The following is a 14,419-nucleotide window of genomic DNA, read 5'->3' on the forward strand; positions in this document are numbered from 1 at the left end:
TACTGGCTCTTTGAAAGAGCTATCCAATTATTCCCACTCCCTGCTCTTTCGTGATAGCCCTGCAGATTTTTCCTTCTCAAGTATATATCCAATTCCCTTCCGAAAATTACTATTGAATCCTGCAGTCAATGTATTCAAGATCATAACAATTTGCCGCATGAATAAATTAAACTTCTCATCCTATCCCTGGTTCTTTGCCAATTATCTTCAATTTGTGTCCTCTGGTTTCTGACCCTCCTGCTGTGAAAGCAGTTTCTCCTTATTCTCCCTTTCAAAACCCCATGTGTTTATTGCATGTCCTCAGACTTGTTTATTTTCTGTGATTCTCTGCTTGATCAATTTTTAACTGTTGTGAATGGATCTGCTGCCAAGGCTGATCATGTGGACAAGGTCGGAATGAGTAAGGGAGGGAGGTTGATGACTAGACGTAGGGCTGGGGCTGGCTAAGAGATAGCGGGTCAGGCCGGGTCGGGCCGAGTGGCTGCGGGTCATGCTGGGGCAGGTTGAGGGGTGTCGGGTTAGTCCGGGGCGGGCCGAGGGTCTGCAGGTTAAGTTGGGGGGGGGGGGGGGGGTGCCAAGGGGCTGCGAGTGAGGCCGGGGGGTACTGAGGGTCTGCGGGTTAGGCCGGGGTGGGCCGAGGGGCAGCCTTTGAATACTGATTTCAGCTCTGGTCACAAAAGCACAAGGGAAATATGCAGGCTTCTGGAGTATACAGAGAAAGGCCACAAGGCATGGTGTTAGAGAACTTTAGTTATGTCAAAAGGTTTAAAAAAAATACTGACTTTTTATTCTTGAAAGTGGTGAATGAGAGGAGACCTTAGAAATATCTTTTATAGAGCTTTGTTTTAAGTTAACATGAATGTAGGACTAAGGGATGCAATGAGAATGCTGAAGGCCAAGTTCAGGACCAATTTTGGGAAGTGCTACTTCACACAGTGATCAATACCAGTGTAAAGTTAGCCACCTGAGGGATTTGGAAACTAAGTGGAGGTTCAGAGGGATGGGCGAGCCAGTTACACCACATATCCTCCTTCATCTCTGCTTGTCTTTCAACTTTTGCACAAGCGGGTAGATACTTTGCTGGGTGGATCTGCATTCCACTCCACGCATTGTAGCCAGGGTAAGAACCATGACCATTTCAGTCTTGGCCTTAATTTGACCTTGTTCGACATTTAGAATCATGGAATCATAAAGCCCAGAAGGAGACTTCTCGGCCCAGCATGCTGTGCTGGCCTTTGAAAAAGCTGTCGGCTTAGTCCCACTCCCCTGTCCTTTCCCTTAGCCTTGCACAGTTTTTCTTTCCAAGTATTTATACAATTCCCTTTTGAAAGTTATTGTTGAATCTGCTTCCCCCACTCTTTCTGACAGTACATTCCAGACCATTAAAATGAATGGGGAAAATATTATCCTTATCTCCCAGCTGGTTCTTTGTGCCTATTATCTTAAATCTGTGCCCTCTGGTTACTTTCTGCCACTGGAAACAGTTTCTCCTTAATTACTTTATCAAAATCATTCATAATTTTGAGCACCTCACTAAAATCTCCCCTTAACCTTCTCTGCTCTAAGGAGAATCATACCTGTTTCCCCAGTCTCTCCACATAACTGAAGTTCCTCATCCCTGTTATCATCCTAGTCGACCTCCTCTGCACACTCTGAATGTGTCCAGAATCGAACACAATACACCAACTGAGGCCTAACCAGTGTTTTATGAAGGTTTAACATTACTTCCTTGCTTTTGTACTCTATATTACCAATAATAATTCACTGCAAAGCAGTAACAGTGCCTGTGGTTGTCTGCAGCATGATTGTCCCAATTCTATGGTGATACAGTTGCTGGAGATTAGTTAGCATCACTAGAAGGGATAAACCAGGGAGGGAGGAAGTGCATACACTATATTGGAATGTAATGGGAACATAGCAGGAGCAGGCCATTCAGCCCATCGAGCCTGCCCTGCCTTTGATATGATCGTGGCTGATCATCCACTTCAGTGCCTTTTGCCCCCCACACTATCCTCATGTCCCCTTATATCATTTGTATTTTGACATCTGTCAATCTCTGCTTTAAACATACTCAATGACTGAGCTTCCACAGCCCTCTGGGGTAGAGAATTCCAAAGATTCACAACCCTCTGAGTAAAGAAATTTCTCCTCATCTCTGTCCTAAGTGGCTTCCCCCTTATTTTGAAATTGTGTCCCCTGGTTCTAGACTCCCCAACCAGGGAAACATCTTAGCTGCATCTACCCTGTCTGTCCCTTTAAGTATTTTGTAGATTTCAGTGAGATCACCTCTCATTCTTCGAAACTCTAAAGAATACCTTACTGACAGGGGGGAGTTCATTGATTTTGTTCACTGCCAAATGATGCTTCACCTCCCGAAGGACGTAGATGAACTTTCCGGACGTCGATGGTGGGCACTGAGGAAATGGCTTATTACCTGCACCAGATTCCACCCCCCCTCCCCCCCCCTTTACCCCCCCCCCCACCCCCGTCCCCTTCCCTGCTCCACCCTCTCAGCTCACCCCCTCACAACCCCGTCCCAGCCCGCCCCCCCCCCCGCACCCCCTTCCCCTGCACCCCCCCCCACCCCCTCCCTCTACCCCTCCCCCTTGCATCCCCTCCTCCCACCGGCACCATCCTACACCTGTGTAGGGGCCCCAACAACCCCACTGCCTTGTGGGCGTCTCGGGAGAGACCAAGGCTAAGGGAGTAAACCCTAACAGAAAATCCGGAGCGGAACCCCGTAGGCGGTCATGTGTCACCTTTGGCATGTTTCCGGCAGTTCCTGCAGCCAAACTGGTGCCAAACGTCGTGTCCTGCACTCCTTTGGACCCCACCAGAAAGGCCGAGAGGGGGGTTTTGACGACTGGGCAACTCTCAACCTCCATAAATTTGCCCAGGCATGCGCCATGGAGAGGTCACTCCATAGTTGCCTCACAGCGACTGAAACAACACGGAAGGCAGCAGTTACGGGTTATAAGTCCAGATAAATTGGCGTAGAAACTGGGCGCCACGGGTTGCCTTTGTCGGTGGGAGAGGTCATTGCACCTCACTGGACAGCTACTGCCCGCCTCAAACCGGGCAGCCCCCGGTCAATAAGGTTCTGTCCCGCCACAGTCTGCCTGCTTCAATGGGTGCTTGGAGCTCAGGGTCATTGCCCGAAAGGTGGACTGATACACCGCACCAAACAACATGAAAAAAGGAAAGAAGGTACCAGCCCTTCGCTTTGCAAGCTGGAACGTCAGAACTATGTGTCCTGGCCTGTCGGAAGACCTTACACAAATCAACGATTCTCGGAAGACCGCCATCATTAACAACGAGCTCAGTAGACTCAATGTGGACATTGCAGCACTTCAGGAGACTCGCCTCCCCGCGAGTGGCTCTCTAGCAGAGCAAGACTACACCTTCTTCTGGCAGGGCAGGGATCCTGAAGAACCAAGACAGCATGGAGTGGGCTTCGCCATCAGAAACTCCTTGCTCAGCATGATAGAGCCTCCCTCAAATGGCTCGGAACGCATACTGTCCATCCGACTGCTCACCACCTCTGGTCCAGTACACCTACTCAGCATCTATGCTCCAACACTCTGTTCCGCACCTGAAGCTAAAGACCAGTTCTATGAACAACTCCATGACATCATTAGCAGCATCCCCAACACCGAACACCTATTCCTGCTGGGGGACTTTAATGCCAGGGTTGGGGCCGACCATGACTCATGGCCCTCCTGCCTTGGGCGCTATGGCATTGGAAGGATGAATGAGAACGGGCAGAGACTGCTTGAGTTGTGTACCTATCATAACCTCTGCATCACCAACTCGTTCTTTCACACTAAACCCTGTCACCAGGTTTCATGGAGGCACCCAAGATCACGTCGTTGGCACCAGCTAGACCTCATTGTCACAAGGCGAGCCGCCTTAAACAGTGTTCAAATCACACGCAGCTTCCACAGTGCGGACTGCGACACCGACCACTCCCTGGTGTGCAGCAAGGTTAGACTCAGACCAAAGAAGTTGCATCATTCCAAGCAGAAGGGCCACCCGCGCATCAACACGAGCAGAATTTCTCACCCACAGCTGTTACAAAAATTTCTAAATTCACTTGTAACAGCCCTTCAAAACACTCCCACAGGGGATGCTGAGACCAAGTGGGCCCACATCAGAGACGCCATCTATGAGTCAGCTTTGACCACCTACGGCAAAAGTGCGAAGAGAAATGCAGACTGGTTTCAATCTCATAATGAAGAGCTGGAACCTGTCATAGCCGCTAAGCGCATTGCACTTTTGAACTACAAGAAAGCCCCCAGCGATTTAACATCCGCAGCACTTAAAGCAGCCAGAAGTACTGCACAAAGAACAGCTAGGCGTTGCGCAAACGACTACTGGCAACACCTATGCAGCCATATTCAGCTGGCCTCAGACACCGGAAACATCAGAGGAATGTATGATGGCATGAAGAGAGCTCTTGGGCCAACCATCAAGAAGATCACCCCCCTCAAATCTAAATCGGGGGACATAATCACTGACCAACGCAAACAGATGGACCGCTGGGTTGAGCACTACCTAGAACTGTACTCCAGGGAGAATGCTGTCACTGAGACTGCCCTCAATGCAGCCCAGCCTCTACCAGTCATGGATGAGCTGGACATACAGCCAACCAAATCGGAACTCAGTGATGCCATTGATTCCCTAGCCAGCGGAAAAGCCCCTGGGAAGGACAGCATTACCCCTGAAATAATCAAGAGTGCCAAGCCTGCTATACTCTCAGCACTACATGAACTGCTATGCCTGTGCTGGGACGAGGGAGCAGTACCCCAGGACATGCGCGATGCCAACATCATCACCCTCTATAAAAACAAAGGTGACCGCGGTGACTGCAACAACTACCGTGGAATCTCCCTGCTCAGCATAGTGGGGAAAGTCTTTGCTCGAGTCGCTCTGAACAGGCTCCAGAAGCTGGCCGAGCGCGTCTACCCTGAGGCACAGTGTGGCTTTCGTGCAGAGAGATCGACTATTGACATGCTGTTCTCCCTTCGTCAGATACAGGAGAAATGCCGTGAACAACAGATGCCCCTCTACATTGCTTTCATTGATCTCACCAAAGCCTTTGACCTCGTCAGCAGACGTGGTCTCTTCAGACTACTAGAAAAGATCGGATGTCCACCAAAGCTACTAAGTATCATCACCTCATTCCATGACAATATGAAAGGCACAATTCAACATGGTGGCTCCTCATCAGAGCCCTTTCCTATCCTGAGTGGTGTGAAACAGGGCTGTGTTCTCGCACCCACACTTTTTGGGATTTTCTTCTCCCTGCTGCTTTCACATGCGTTCAAATCCTCTGAAGAAGGAATTTTCCTCCACACAAGATCAGGGGGCAGGTTGTTCAACCTTGCCCGTCTAAGAGCGAAGTCCAAAGTACGGAAAGTCCTCATCAGAGAACTCCTCTTTGCTGACGATGCTGCTTTAACATCTCACACTGAAGAATGCCTGCAGAGTCTCATCGACAGGTTTGCGTCTGCCTGCAATGAATTTGGCCTAACCATCAGCCTCAAGAAAACGAACATCATGGGGCAGGATGTCAGAAATGCTCCATCCATCAATATTGGCGACCACGCTCTGGAAGTGGTTCAAGAGTTCACCTACCTAGGCTCAACTATCACCAGTAACCTGTCTCTAGATGCAGAAATCAACAAGCGCATGGGTAAGGCTTCCACTGCTATGTTCAGACTGGCCAAGAGAGTGTGGGAAAATGGCGCACTGACACGGAACACAAAAGTCCGAGTGTATCAGGCCTGTGTCCTCAGTACCTTGCTCTACGGCAGCGAGGCCTGGACAACGTATGCCAGCCAAGAGCGACGTCTCAATTCATTCCATCTTCGCTGCCTTCGGAGAATACTTGGCATCAGGTGGCAGGACTATATCTCCAACACAGAAGTCCTTGAAGCGGCCAACATCCCCAGCTTATACACACTACTGAGTCAGCGGCGCTTGAGATGGCTTGGCCATGTGAGCCGCATGGAAGATGGCAGGATCCCCAAAGACACATTGTACAGCGAGCTCGCCACTGGTATCAGACCCACCGGCCGTCCATGTCTCCGTTATAAAGACGTCTGCAAACGCGACATGAAATCGTGTGACATTGATCACAAGTCGTGGGAGTCAGTTGCCAGCATTCGCCAGAGCTGGCGGGCAGCCATAAAGACAGGGCTAAATTGTGGCGAGTCGAAGAGACTTAGTAGTTGGCAGGAAAAAAGACAGAGGCGCAAGGGGAGAGCCAACTGTGCAACAGCCCCAACAAACAAATTTCTCTGCAGCACCTGTGGAAGAGCCTGTCACTCCAGAATTGGCCTTTATAGCCACTCCAGGCGCTGCTTCACAAACCACTGACCACCTCCAGGCGCGTATCCATTGTCTCTCGAGATAAGGAGGCCCAAAAGAAAGACCTCTCATTCTTCGAAACTCTAAAGAATACCTTACTGACAGGGGGGAGTTCATTGATTTTGTTCACATAAATTGAAATGCAGTAATTGAGTAAAGAAGATTACAAAGTCTTGTCTTTTCAGGTTGAAGAGGTGTCGAACATTGTCTGGTACTCGGGCCTGAATGCGTACAACCTATATGCTGATTGTGTGGGCGGAGTGCCTAGTGAGATCCGGTAAGGAATAATTGGGGCAGGAGTTGAGTTCGGGGAGGCAGACCGGAAGCTGCCTGTCAAAGATTTGGTTCTTGGTGGCTATTAGGGGGTGCGATATTAATGGAGAGCGGGACCAAGGTGGAGGTGAGATCAGGGAGATTATGTCCCAGACCTCCATCAGTCTCCTACCTGACACACTGGGCTGAATTTTACCAGCCCCTCTACGCCAGGGGTTGTGGCGGGGGAGCTCGCAAAATACTTGCAGGAGTGCCGACCCCCCGACGCCCAAAAGGCCCCGCCGCATTTTACTGGCAGTGGCGAGGCCTCGGCGCAGCGAGCAACGGGGCCTTCATTTAAATATTAGAATCGATGCAAATAAATTTAAATCTACTTACCTTGTCCTGGCAGCTGTCCCACGCTGATATGACGGCCGCTGGCTACAACTCGCACACTCTTGGAACTCTGTTTGGAGTTCTGAGCGAGACACTGGTGGGGAGGGGGGAGGAGTGAAATTATCAGGGCGGGGGGGGATGTTGGCTGTGGGGATGGTGGGAAGGAGTTGAAGGGTAAGTGTGAAGAGGTTGGGGGGGAAAGTTCGGGGTGGGAATAAAGTTAATGTTCCTGATGGCCAATAAATAAAACATTGTGGGGGGGGAGGAGCGGTTGGGAAAGGGCCTCCAGCTTTTAATTTTTTTTAAAACAAAATCCAAAGTAATGTTACTTTAAAGATGCAAATTTTTGTGAAGGGCTTGAAGCCCTTTAGAAATGGTGCCTGTGTGGTGGTGCTGGACGCCACTGCTGGGAACGGAGTGGCTGCCCCCTATGACGTCATCAGCGGCAGCTGCTCCGTCCCCTCCATTTAAATGAGCCCCCATGCAAAATATTGCGGGATCTCAGCGATGGCGCATCAGTGTCTGAAGACCGCTGACTTCAAAGCATGCTGCCGCGATGAGCGAGGCGCTAATAAAATTCAGCGCGCTGTAGGAAGTGCTAGCTGGCCAGTGAACAGGAGCAAGAGTCTGATTGCTGAAAGTAAATGTTCCCAGCATTAAGATAAGTGGGTGGAGAGAGGGAAGTGTAGAGTTGGAGGAAGGGGAAGCTGCGGCAGAGGAGGTCCAAGGTTTCTTTGTGGAGCCCAGTGGATCATTCCTGTTCCTCTTGACTCACTTGAAAACAAAAATAAGGCAAAGAACCTAGCCTTTCAGTCCCCACCTTGTCTTCCTAACCGGTTTGGCCCAGTGGGATATCCATGGGGGTGGGGTTTCCCCCCCACCGCAGGCCTGGGATAAACACTGCCACCAGCCCCGATGATTTCATTGGAGCCTGATCATATTTAAAGCAGGACCTTGCTGCCTTCCAGTGAGTGACCAGTTTGGATGCAAAAAGAAATGAATATTGGATCTCACAGGAAAGCAGCAGGATTGGAGGGGGGTAGTCACAAAGGGCATTTTCTGCTGGGTGGGGCTTGGTTAAAATACTCCCCCTTATGTTTTTATATGAACTAGCTGATCTGCTGTGACACTACTTCTGGTCATTCTAGGACCTGGAGCATGGTTGTGGGGTTTAGCTGTTGACCTGGCACTGCTCTAAATAAGAAAACCCAGGTGAATGTATTTGGTTGTTACCTGCCAAGGTCAGGCAGAGGGTAGTTGTAAACTTGGTAAATTTCAGGCTCCCAAGTTGTGCATTAGTGAAATCTAAAATTGCTTTCTCAGAATTATCACGTCCTCAGATTTAGAGGTACATTATTTTCTAATAACAGGATCTTTATGCCATGTAGCAGTGTAACATAGTAAAATATAATCATCTCCTCTGGCATTGTTCAAGGGAAAACCCCAAATTATCTCTCTCCCCTTTTCTCGCATTCTCTCATTTTTGTCATTTTTATTTGTCTGTCTTCTGTGGTACTTGATCTTTTTATCTCATGACAAGCTGCTTTTGTATTGCTGCCACTTCAGTTAATATTCTGGTGGAGCAGTGTTCCTGAGGCACTTCCTGCCAATTACACTAAATCCCCATCTTTTATCTGGAGGAACATAGCAATAGGTGTAGGCCCTCAAGCCTGTTCCAACATTCAGGCCATGACTGACCTGCACCTCGATCCCATTCACCTGCCTTTATTCTTCTTTATCCCTTGATATCCTTGGCTCAAGTGGAACATAAATGCCGGCATGGATTGTGTGGCCTGACTGGTCTGTTTTCCTGTATAATCTATGTAAATTTATGTAATAAAAATCTACCTGTTTTGGAAAATTTCAATTAACCCCCAGCATCCACACCTTTTGGGGGAAAGAATTACAGCAGGGCTGGAGGGTATTGAGATCTGATAAAGTCCTGATCATTATCTGTGCACTCTGGGCAGCTATGTGATGTGCGGGGGGGGGGGGGGGGGGGGCGGGGGAAAGAGAATCACTGGAGGTGTCAGCTTTGGCTCAGTGGGTAGCACTGCTGCCTCTCGGAAGGTTGTGGATTCAAGTCCCACTCCAGAGTCTTGAGCACGTAGTCTAGGCTGACACTCCAGTGCACTACTGAGGATGAGATCCCATGGCACTACTTTGAGGAAGAACTGAGGAGTTCTGTCTGGTGTCCTGGCTAGTATTTATCCCTCAACCAATATCACCTAGAGATTATCTGGTCATTACTTGCTGTGTGTAAATTGGCTATATGCATTGCCTACATTACAACAGTGACTATATTTCAAAAGTACTTCATTGGCTGTGAAGTACTTTGGTTCTACCTGAGGTTGTGACAGGTGTTATATAAACATACGTTCATTCTTTCTTTCATGCTACTTTTAGCATTCACCTCTATAACTTGGGGTCCAAAACTGGCATTGAGAGGCATTCGCCTCGTTCCCCCAGAATATACTCCTTTTTAAATAAAACTACGCTATGTGTGTGCCTAACCAAGGCCAACACTCAGCTATTCATGCCTCCCATCATCATAGACCAATGAAGAGCAGCAGGTTGCCAGTGTTGTCCCTTGGGGTTACTGTCTAAGTCAGGTGCAAGTTACATGAGAGTGGGAGAAAATATGTTGAGTCAAGTATTTAAACCAACAAGTGACTCTCTTCTTCCATCTTTTACAGCTTTGATGAGAACCAGAAGCAGCTGGTCATTAGTGATTTGGGAAACTTGTTCCCCAAAAATGAAATGAGCCTGTGGTGGCGGAAGGTAACTTGTTTAATCTTTTCCTAAAGGTGATGGCTAGGTGTATAATTCAACAACAACAATTTACATTTATTTAGCAATTTTAATGTATAGAACATCCCAGGATACTTCAGAGTGTAATCAGACAACAAAGTTTGACATCGAGCTAGAGGCCTGCTACCCGACCCGAACCCGACGGGACCCAACGACATGTGTCGGGTTCGGGTCGGGTCGAGCCTATCTTCCGGGTACGGCTTTCAGGGTCGGGTCGGGGAGAGTCTAGGTCGGGTCGGACACGCACAGTAAGTGCTCTGCTGGTAAATATTGAAATTAAAAAAACTTATTTGAGCTGGGAGTCCGGGACAAAACTGAGTTTGCGTAGTGAGCAAGTGACGTCACTGTGACGTCATCATGCATGCGCTACAGCTTCTCACAGGTTCTGTGTCAGGAAGGTAAGTAAACGGATGGTTGGGGCGGGCTCGGGGCTAAATCGGAGGGACTCGGGCTGCATCGGGCTCAGGTCAGGTCCTTTATTCCCTACCTGAGCAGGCCTCTACATCGAACCACGTAAGGAGATATTTGGACAGATGACCAAAAGATTGGTCAAAGTAGTTTTTAAGGAACATCGTAGAGGAGGAGGGAGAGGCAGAGAGACTTAGTGAGGGAATTCCAGAGTGTAGGACCTAGACAGCTGAAAGCACAGCCAGTGGTGGAGCAAAGAAAGTGGGAGTGTATAAGAGTCCCTGCTCTTTGCTCGTCTTTGCAGTGTTGAATCTGGTACTCGGATATGAAAAGCGTTGTAGAGAGTGTTTCTGTTTAGACAGTGCTCCCTGTTAGTGTTGTAGCAGCGCTGCCTCGTGGAACTGGCTCGTACAGACAAGGCAGATTCAGTCCCTTGGGCTCCACTGAGTTAGCTTATCTCTACTTGCCTGGAGTAGGAGCGCTAACTAAGGGGTACGAAAGCCTGTATGCCCCATGGCTTTGTTCGGGGAAGGAGGGGATCAAAAGAAAACCAAAGAATTTAAAGAAAATAACTAAAAGTGCAGGTGTTAACATGAAGTCCTGATTGAGTACCTAACAAGAAAATATTGTGCATTGTGGAGCCTATGAGGAATGGAGTGGCTAAAGTTTAAAGCAGCCTTTTAAAGTTGAGTCTGTGTTCAGCTATGGAGTAGCTAGGTGTAGTCGATAGCTCCAGTGGCACTGACGGAAAGCAGCTGTTGCCTTGCAAGTCAGCAGTAGGCTATGCATGTCAATCAATTGTCACTAAAAGATCTAGGTCTTGAGAGAAGATTTCATCATTTGAATTAAAATAAGACAATAGAATGGAGGATGGGGCGAAATTGGGCATGGGCCGAGACATAAAACAAGCAGAAGTTCATTTGCTGCCAGTTATACGCCCTGCACAACGTCCCGTTATGACGAAGTCAATGGATCTGCATATCGGGCAGGCCACATAACTGCTGATCAATGCATTCCCACCGGTTTTGCATCTCAGACCATGTCCATTTTCACCCCGTTCTAGTGTACTTTTAAAAATAACAGTTTTACTAAAATATAGTTTGAAAGAAAATGCAAGCATTCAGTCTGAGTGCGTGACAAAACCCAAGCCAATGGGAGTAAAAGCTGCTTTTAAATTATACCAGAATCCTTTCAGCCACAGAAAATCTGGCACGTTTGGCATTGCCACCGGCAACAACAAACCATCAGGAGCTGATGGCACTGGCCCAATAGCAAAGTGGCTATGTGGAGAGAGGAGCCAGGAGGAGAGTACAGTGCACCAGTTAATGGGGAAGGGTGAAGTGTATTGTGACAGAACAAAGTAGGTAGCAATTTTAAAATAAGGCAAGGTCAGATAGGAAAGGAATTTTAAAAGTATGGCAGTGGCAGAGTTTGTGATGTGACCATCTGCTGGAGGGAGGAATGACCCAAGACCAAGAAAATATTTATAAGTTTGTACGTTCTGACATTAAAATTCTGAACAAGGAAGAAGTTTCTCCAGCTCAACGCCAGAAGGATCTCTTTGGCTCGCTCTCTCCCCCACCCCCACCCCCGCAGAGCCTTCAGGCCTTGAGTGCATCACCCTCCCCATTTGCTTGCTCAGCTGCACCTGCAAATACGCAACTTCTGTCTTGTCCGACTTAGTGACTGGCTCCTTTGCAACTGTACTTCTCTTTACCCCACCCCTTTCCCCAGCACCACTGACACCTTCATTCATTCATTTTTGTCACCTCCAGGTCTAACTTTTTTCTCCAAATTTTTCCTGCTTGACTACCCTTCCCCAGACATACTGTAACCCACCTGGAACTCACTGTGGAACAATCTGGATGCTAAGACTTATACGCCCGTCACCCGGTCCTCACTCACCTTCTGTAACTTCATGTCACCCAGTCTGTTTACATCTAAATCCTTATATGTAAAGTGCTCCATACCCTTGCTGCACTCTACCTCAGAAACCCTCAGTTCAAGCACAACGCATTGTCTTTTCTGCACATATCCCTCTTCCTTCCAGCTGTGGCAGAGCCCTGTAGCCACCTTCCCCAGAACTCTTCCCCCTAGCCCTCCCTACCTGGCTATCTTCCCTCCCCCCTCTTTGTAAGCCTCTCCGATGCATGTTCCTTTTGACCATAATTGTCCCTTCCACTAACTGACCCCTTATCTGTCCACTTGATGCCTGCTAGTCCTATGAAGCATCGCGATTGAAAAGTGATTCTGTAAATAAGTTTAATTAAATGAGAAGACAAAGGGGGTGTTAAGACAGAGAAAGTAGAAATACTACAAGGAAGGTGATTTTTGGAATCATGAGCCTGATGGAAATAGTTGCCTAATTTAAGGAAAATTATATCCATTGTTTCCTTATTCTAATTGTGAACTAAAATTAGTAACGGTGTGATGGTGGGAATCAGTGCAAGGAATTGGTGAACTAAATCGATATATAACTCAACCATTCTTGAAGTTTTTACTGTTTGAACTGAACAGACTGAACTTTTGCTGTGTGTTTGTCTCTGGTATATTTTGTTTAGAAACTGCAAGAAGTACAACAAAGCCACAGAAATGTCCGGCTTGACCCCCCGTGCACCAACACCACTGCCTGCAGCAGCTACCTGAATGACCCGAGGGTGCGGAAGGCTCTTCACATTCCAGCCTTTGTGCAGAAATGGGAGATGTGCAGGTAAAAATCCAGTCTCTTACATTTATCACATAGAATTGCATCATAATTCAGAGTGTGGATGTAGAATTTCTCTTGCTAGCCCATCCCTGCTGTAATTTAACATTGGGGGTGGGTGCTTGTTTTGGGGTGTAATAAGGCTGAGCTCCAATTTGTTGTGTTTCTGGGATGGTGAGGATCAATTTATTTAATAAATTACTCCAAGGTGCAAGTCATTCCAAAAGTATTAGTCATTCTAAAGTCTGGTTATGGATAGAGTCTTGGTAGAAGATGCAATTGCAAAGTGATTTGTGTGTATGGTATAAATGATGTGCTCACATTCATACTATGGGTGGGACATAGCTGTATATATGGATGGTGTCCTCACAGCCGCACTGGGTGAAACAGTATGATGACATGACTATCCTTTGTAATGTCTCTGTATTCTTGTAAGAATGTGGAAGACAACTCTATTCTGCATCTTGTTTCACCAATCTTGAAGTATCACTCCTGCCTCCTAATGCTGGATCTGCTTACACATCTGATTAATTCTGTTTGACTTGGCACTTGTTGCTACAGGATACAAGTATTTGGTAATGCACACAAATCTTTTTCCTGTTCAGTTTAGTCTGCTGGTTTATCTGGCTTTGTGTGGTCACTGCTGCTTTTAGCATCGGTCTTTTCCCACAAAACAAAGCCTCATTCACAGCCTTACTTTGCAAACCCACACTGGAGTCATAAACCGAAAATGGTGAGGGCCCGGGACAGATTTCCGGGAGCGTCCATTCATACTACAATATCCATCATGCATTGGAACCGAAGTAGTTATCCAGCCATTGATCCAAATTTATAGCTGTTGTCTAGGTCCTGTGGGCTTTCACCATGGTCACTACTCACTTCTGAGGGATTTTATCAAATGCTTTTTAAAATAGTGACATGTATAGCACGAATAGTGATGCTTCATCCAATAATTCTTGCCTATTTTGAGAATTTGCTTGCCGTGCTGTTCCTTTCACAGACTCAGGTAGGCTGCCGTTCACCGCTTTCACTTCTGTTGCTCTGGAGCTGATATCAAAGTGATATTATCCAGCTCATACTACAATTATTCCAAGTGAATTAAACATTTTACCTCCAACAACTGCACCACACCCCACTCACCCCCTCAACCTGACTTTTTAAAAATTATTTTACAGGATGTGGGTGTCACTGGCAAGGCCAGCATTTGTTGCCCATCCTTAATTGTCCTTGACAACTGAGTGGCTTCCTGGGCCATTTCAGAGGGCATTTAAGAGTCAACCACATTGTTGTGGGTCTGCAGTCACATGTAGGCCAGACCAGGTAAGGATGACAGATTTCCTTCCCTAAAGGACACTAGTGAACCAGATGGGTTTTTAGGGCAATCAATGATAGTTTTGTGGCACCATTACTGAGACCAGCTTTCAGTTCCAGATTTTTATTAATTAATTTTTTTTAAATTAGTTACTTGAATTTAAA

The 14,419-nt window shown here is 47.5% G+C and overlaps 1 protein-coding gene across 1 annotated transcript in view; it reads left to right on the forward strand.

Moving 5' to 3' along the window:
• LOC137378246 (lysosomal protective protein-like) overlaps positions 1 to 14,419 on the forward strand; it is a 122,473-nt gene that overhangs the window by 90,270 nt on the left and 17,784 nt on the right. The window contains exons 14-16 of the mRNA XM_068048472.1: positions 6,558 to 6,649; positions 9,717 to 9,801; positions 12,801 to 12,949. Coding sequence (XP_067904573.1) covers positions 6,558 to 6,649; positions 9,717 to 9,801; positions 12,801 to 12,949 — 326 coding nt within the window. The remainder of the gene's footprint in view (positions 1 to 6,557; positions 6,650 to 9,716; positions 9,802 to 12,800; positions 12,950 to 14,419) is intronic.

The sequence above is a fragment of the Heterodontus francisci genome, chromosome 16, assembly GCF_036365525.1.
Source record: "Heterodontus francisci isolate sHetFra1 chromosome 16, sHetFra1.hap1, whole genome shotgun sequence".
Lineage (NCBI taxonomy): Eukaryota > Metazoa > Chordata > Chondrichthyes > Heterodontiformes > Heterodontidae > Heterodontus > Heterodontus francisci.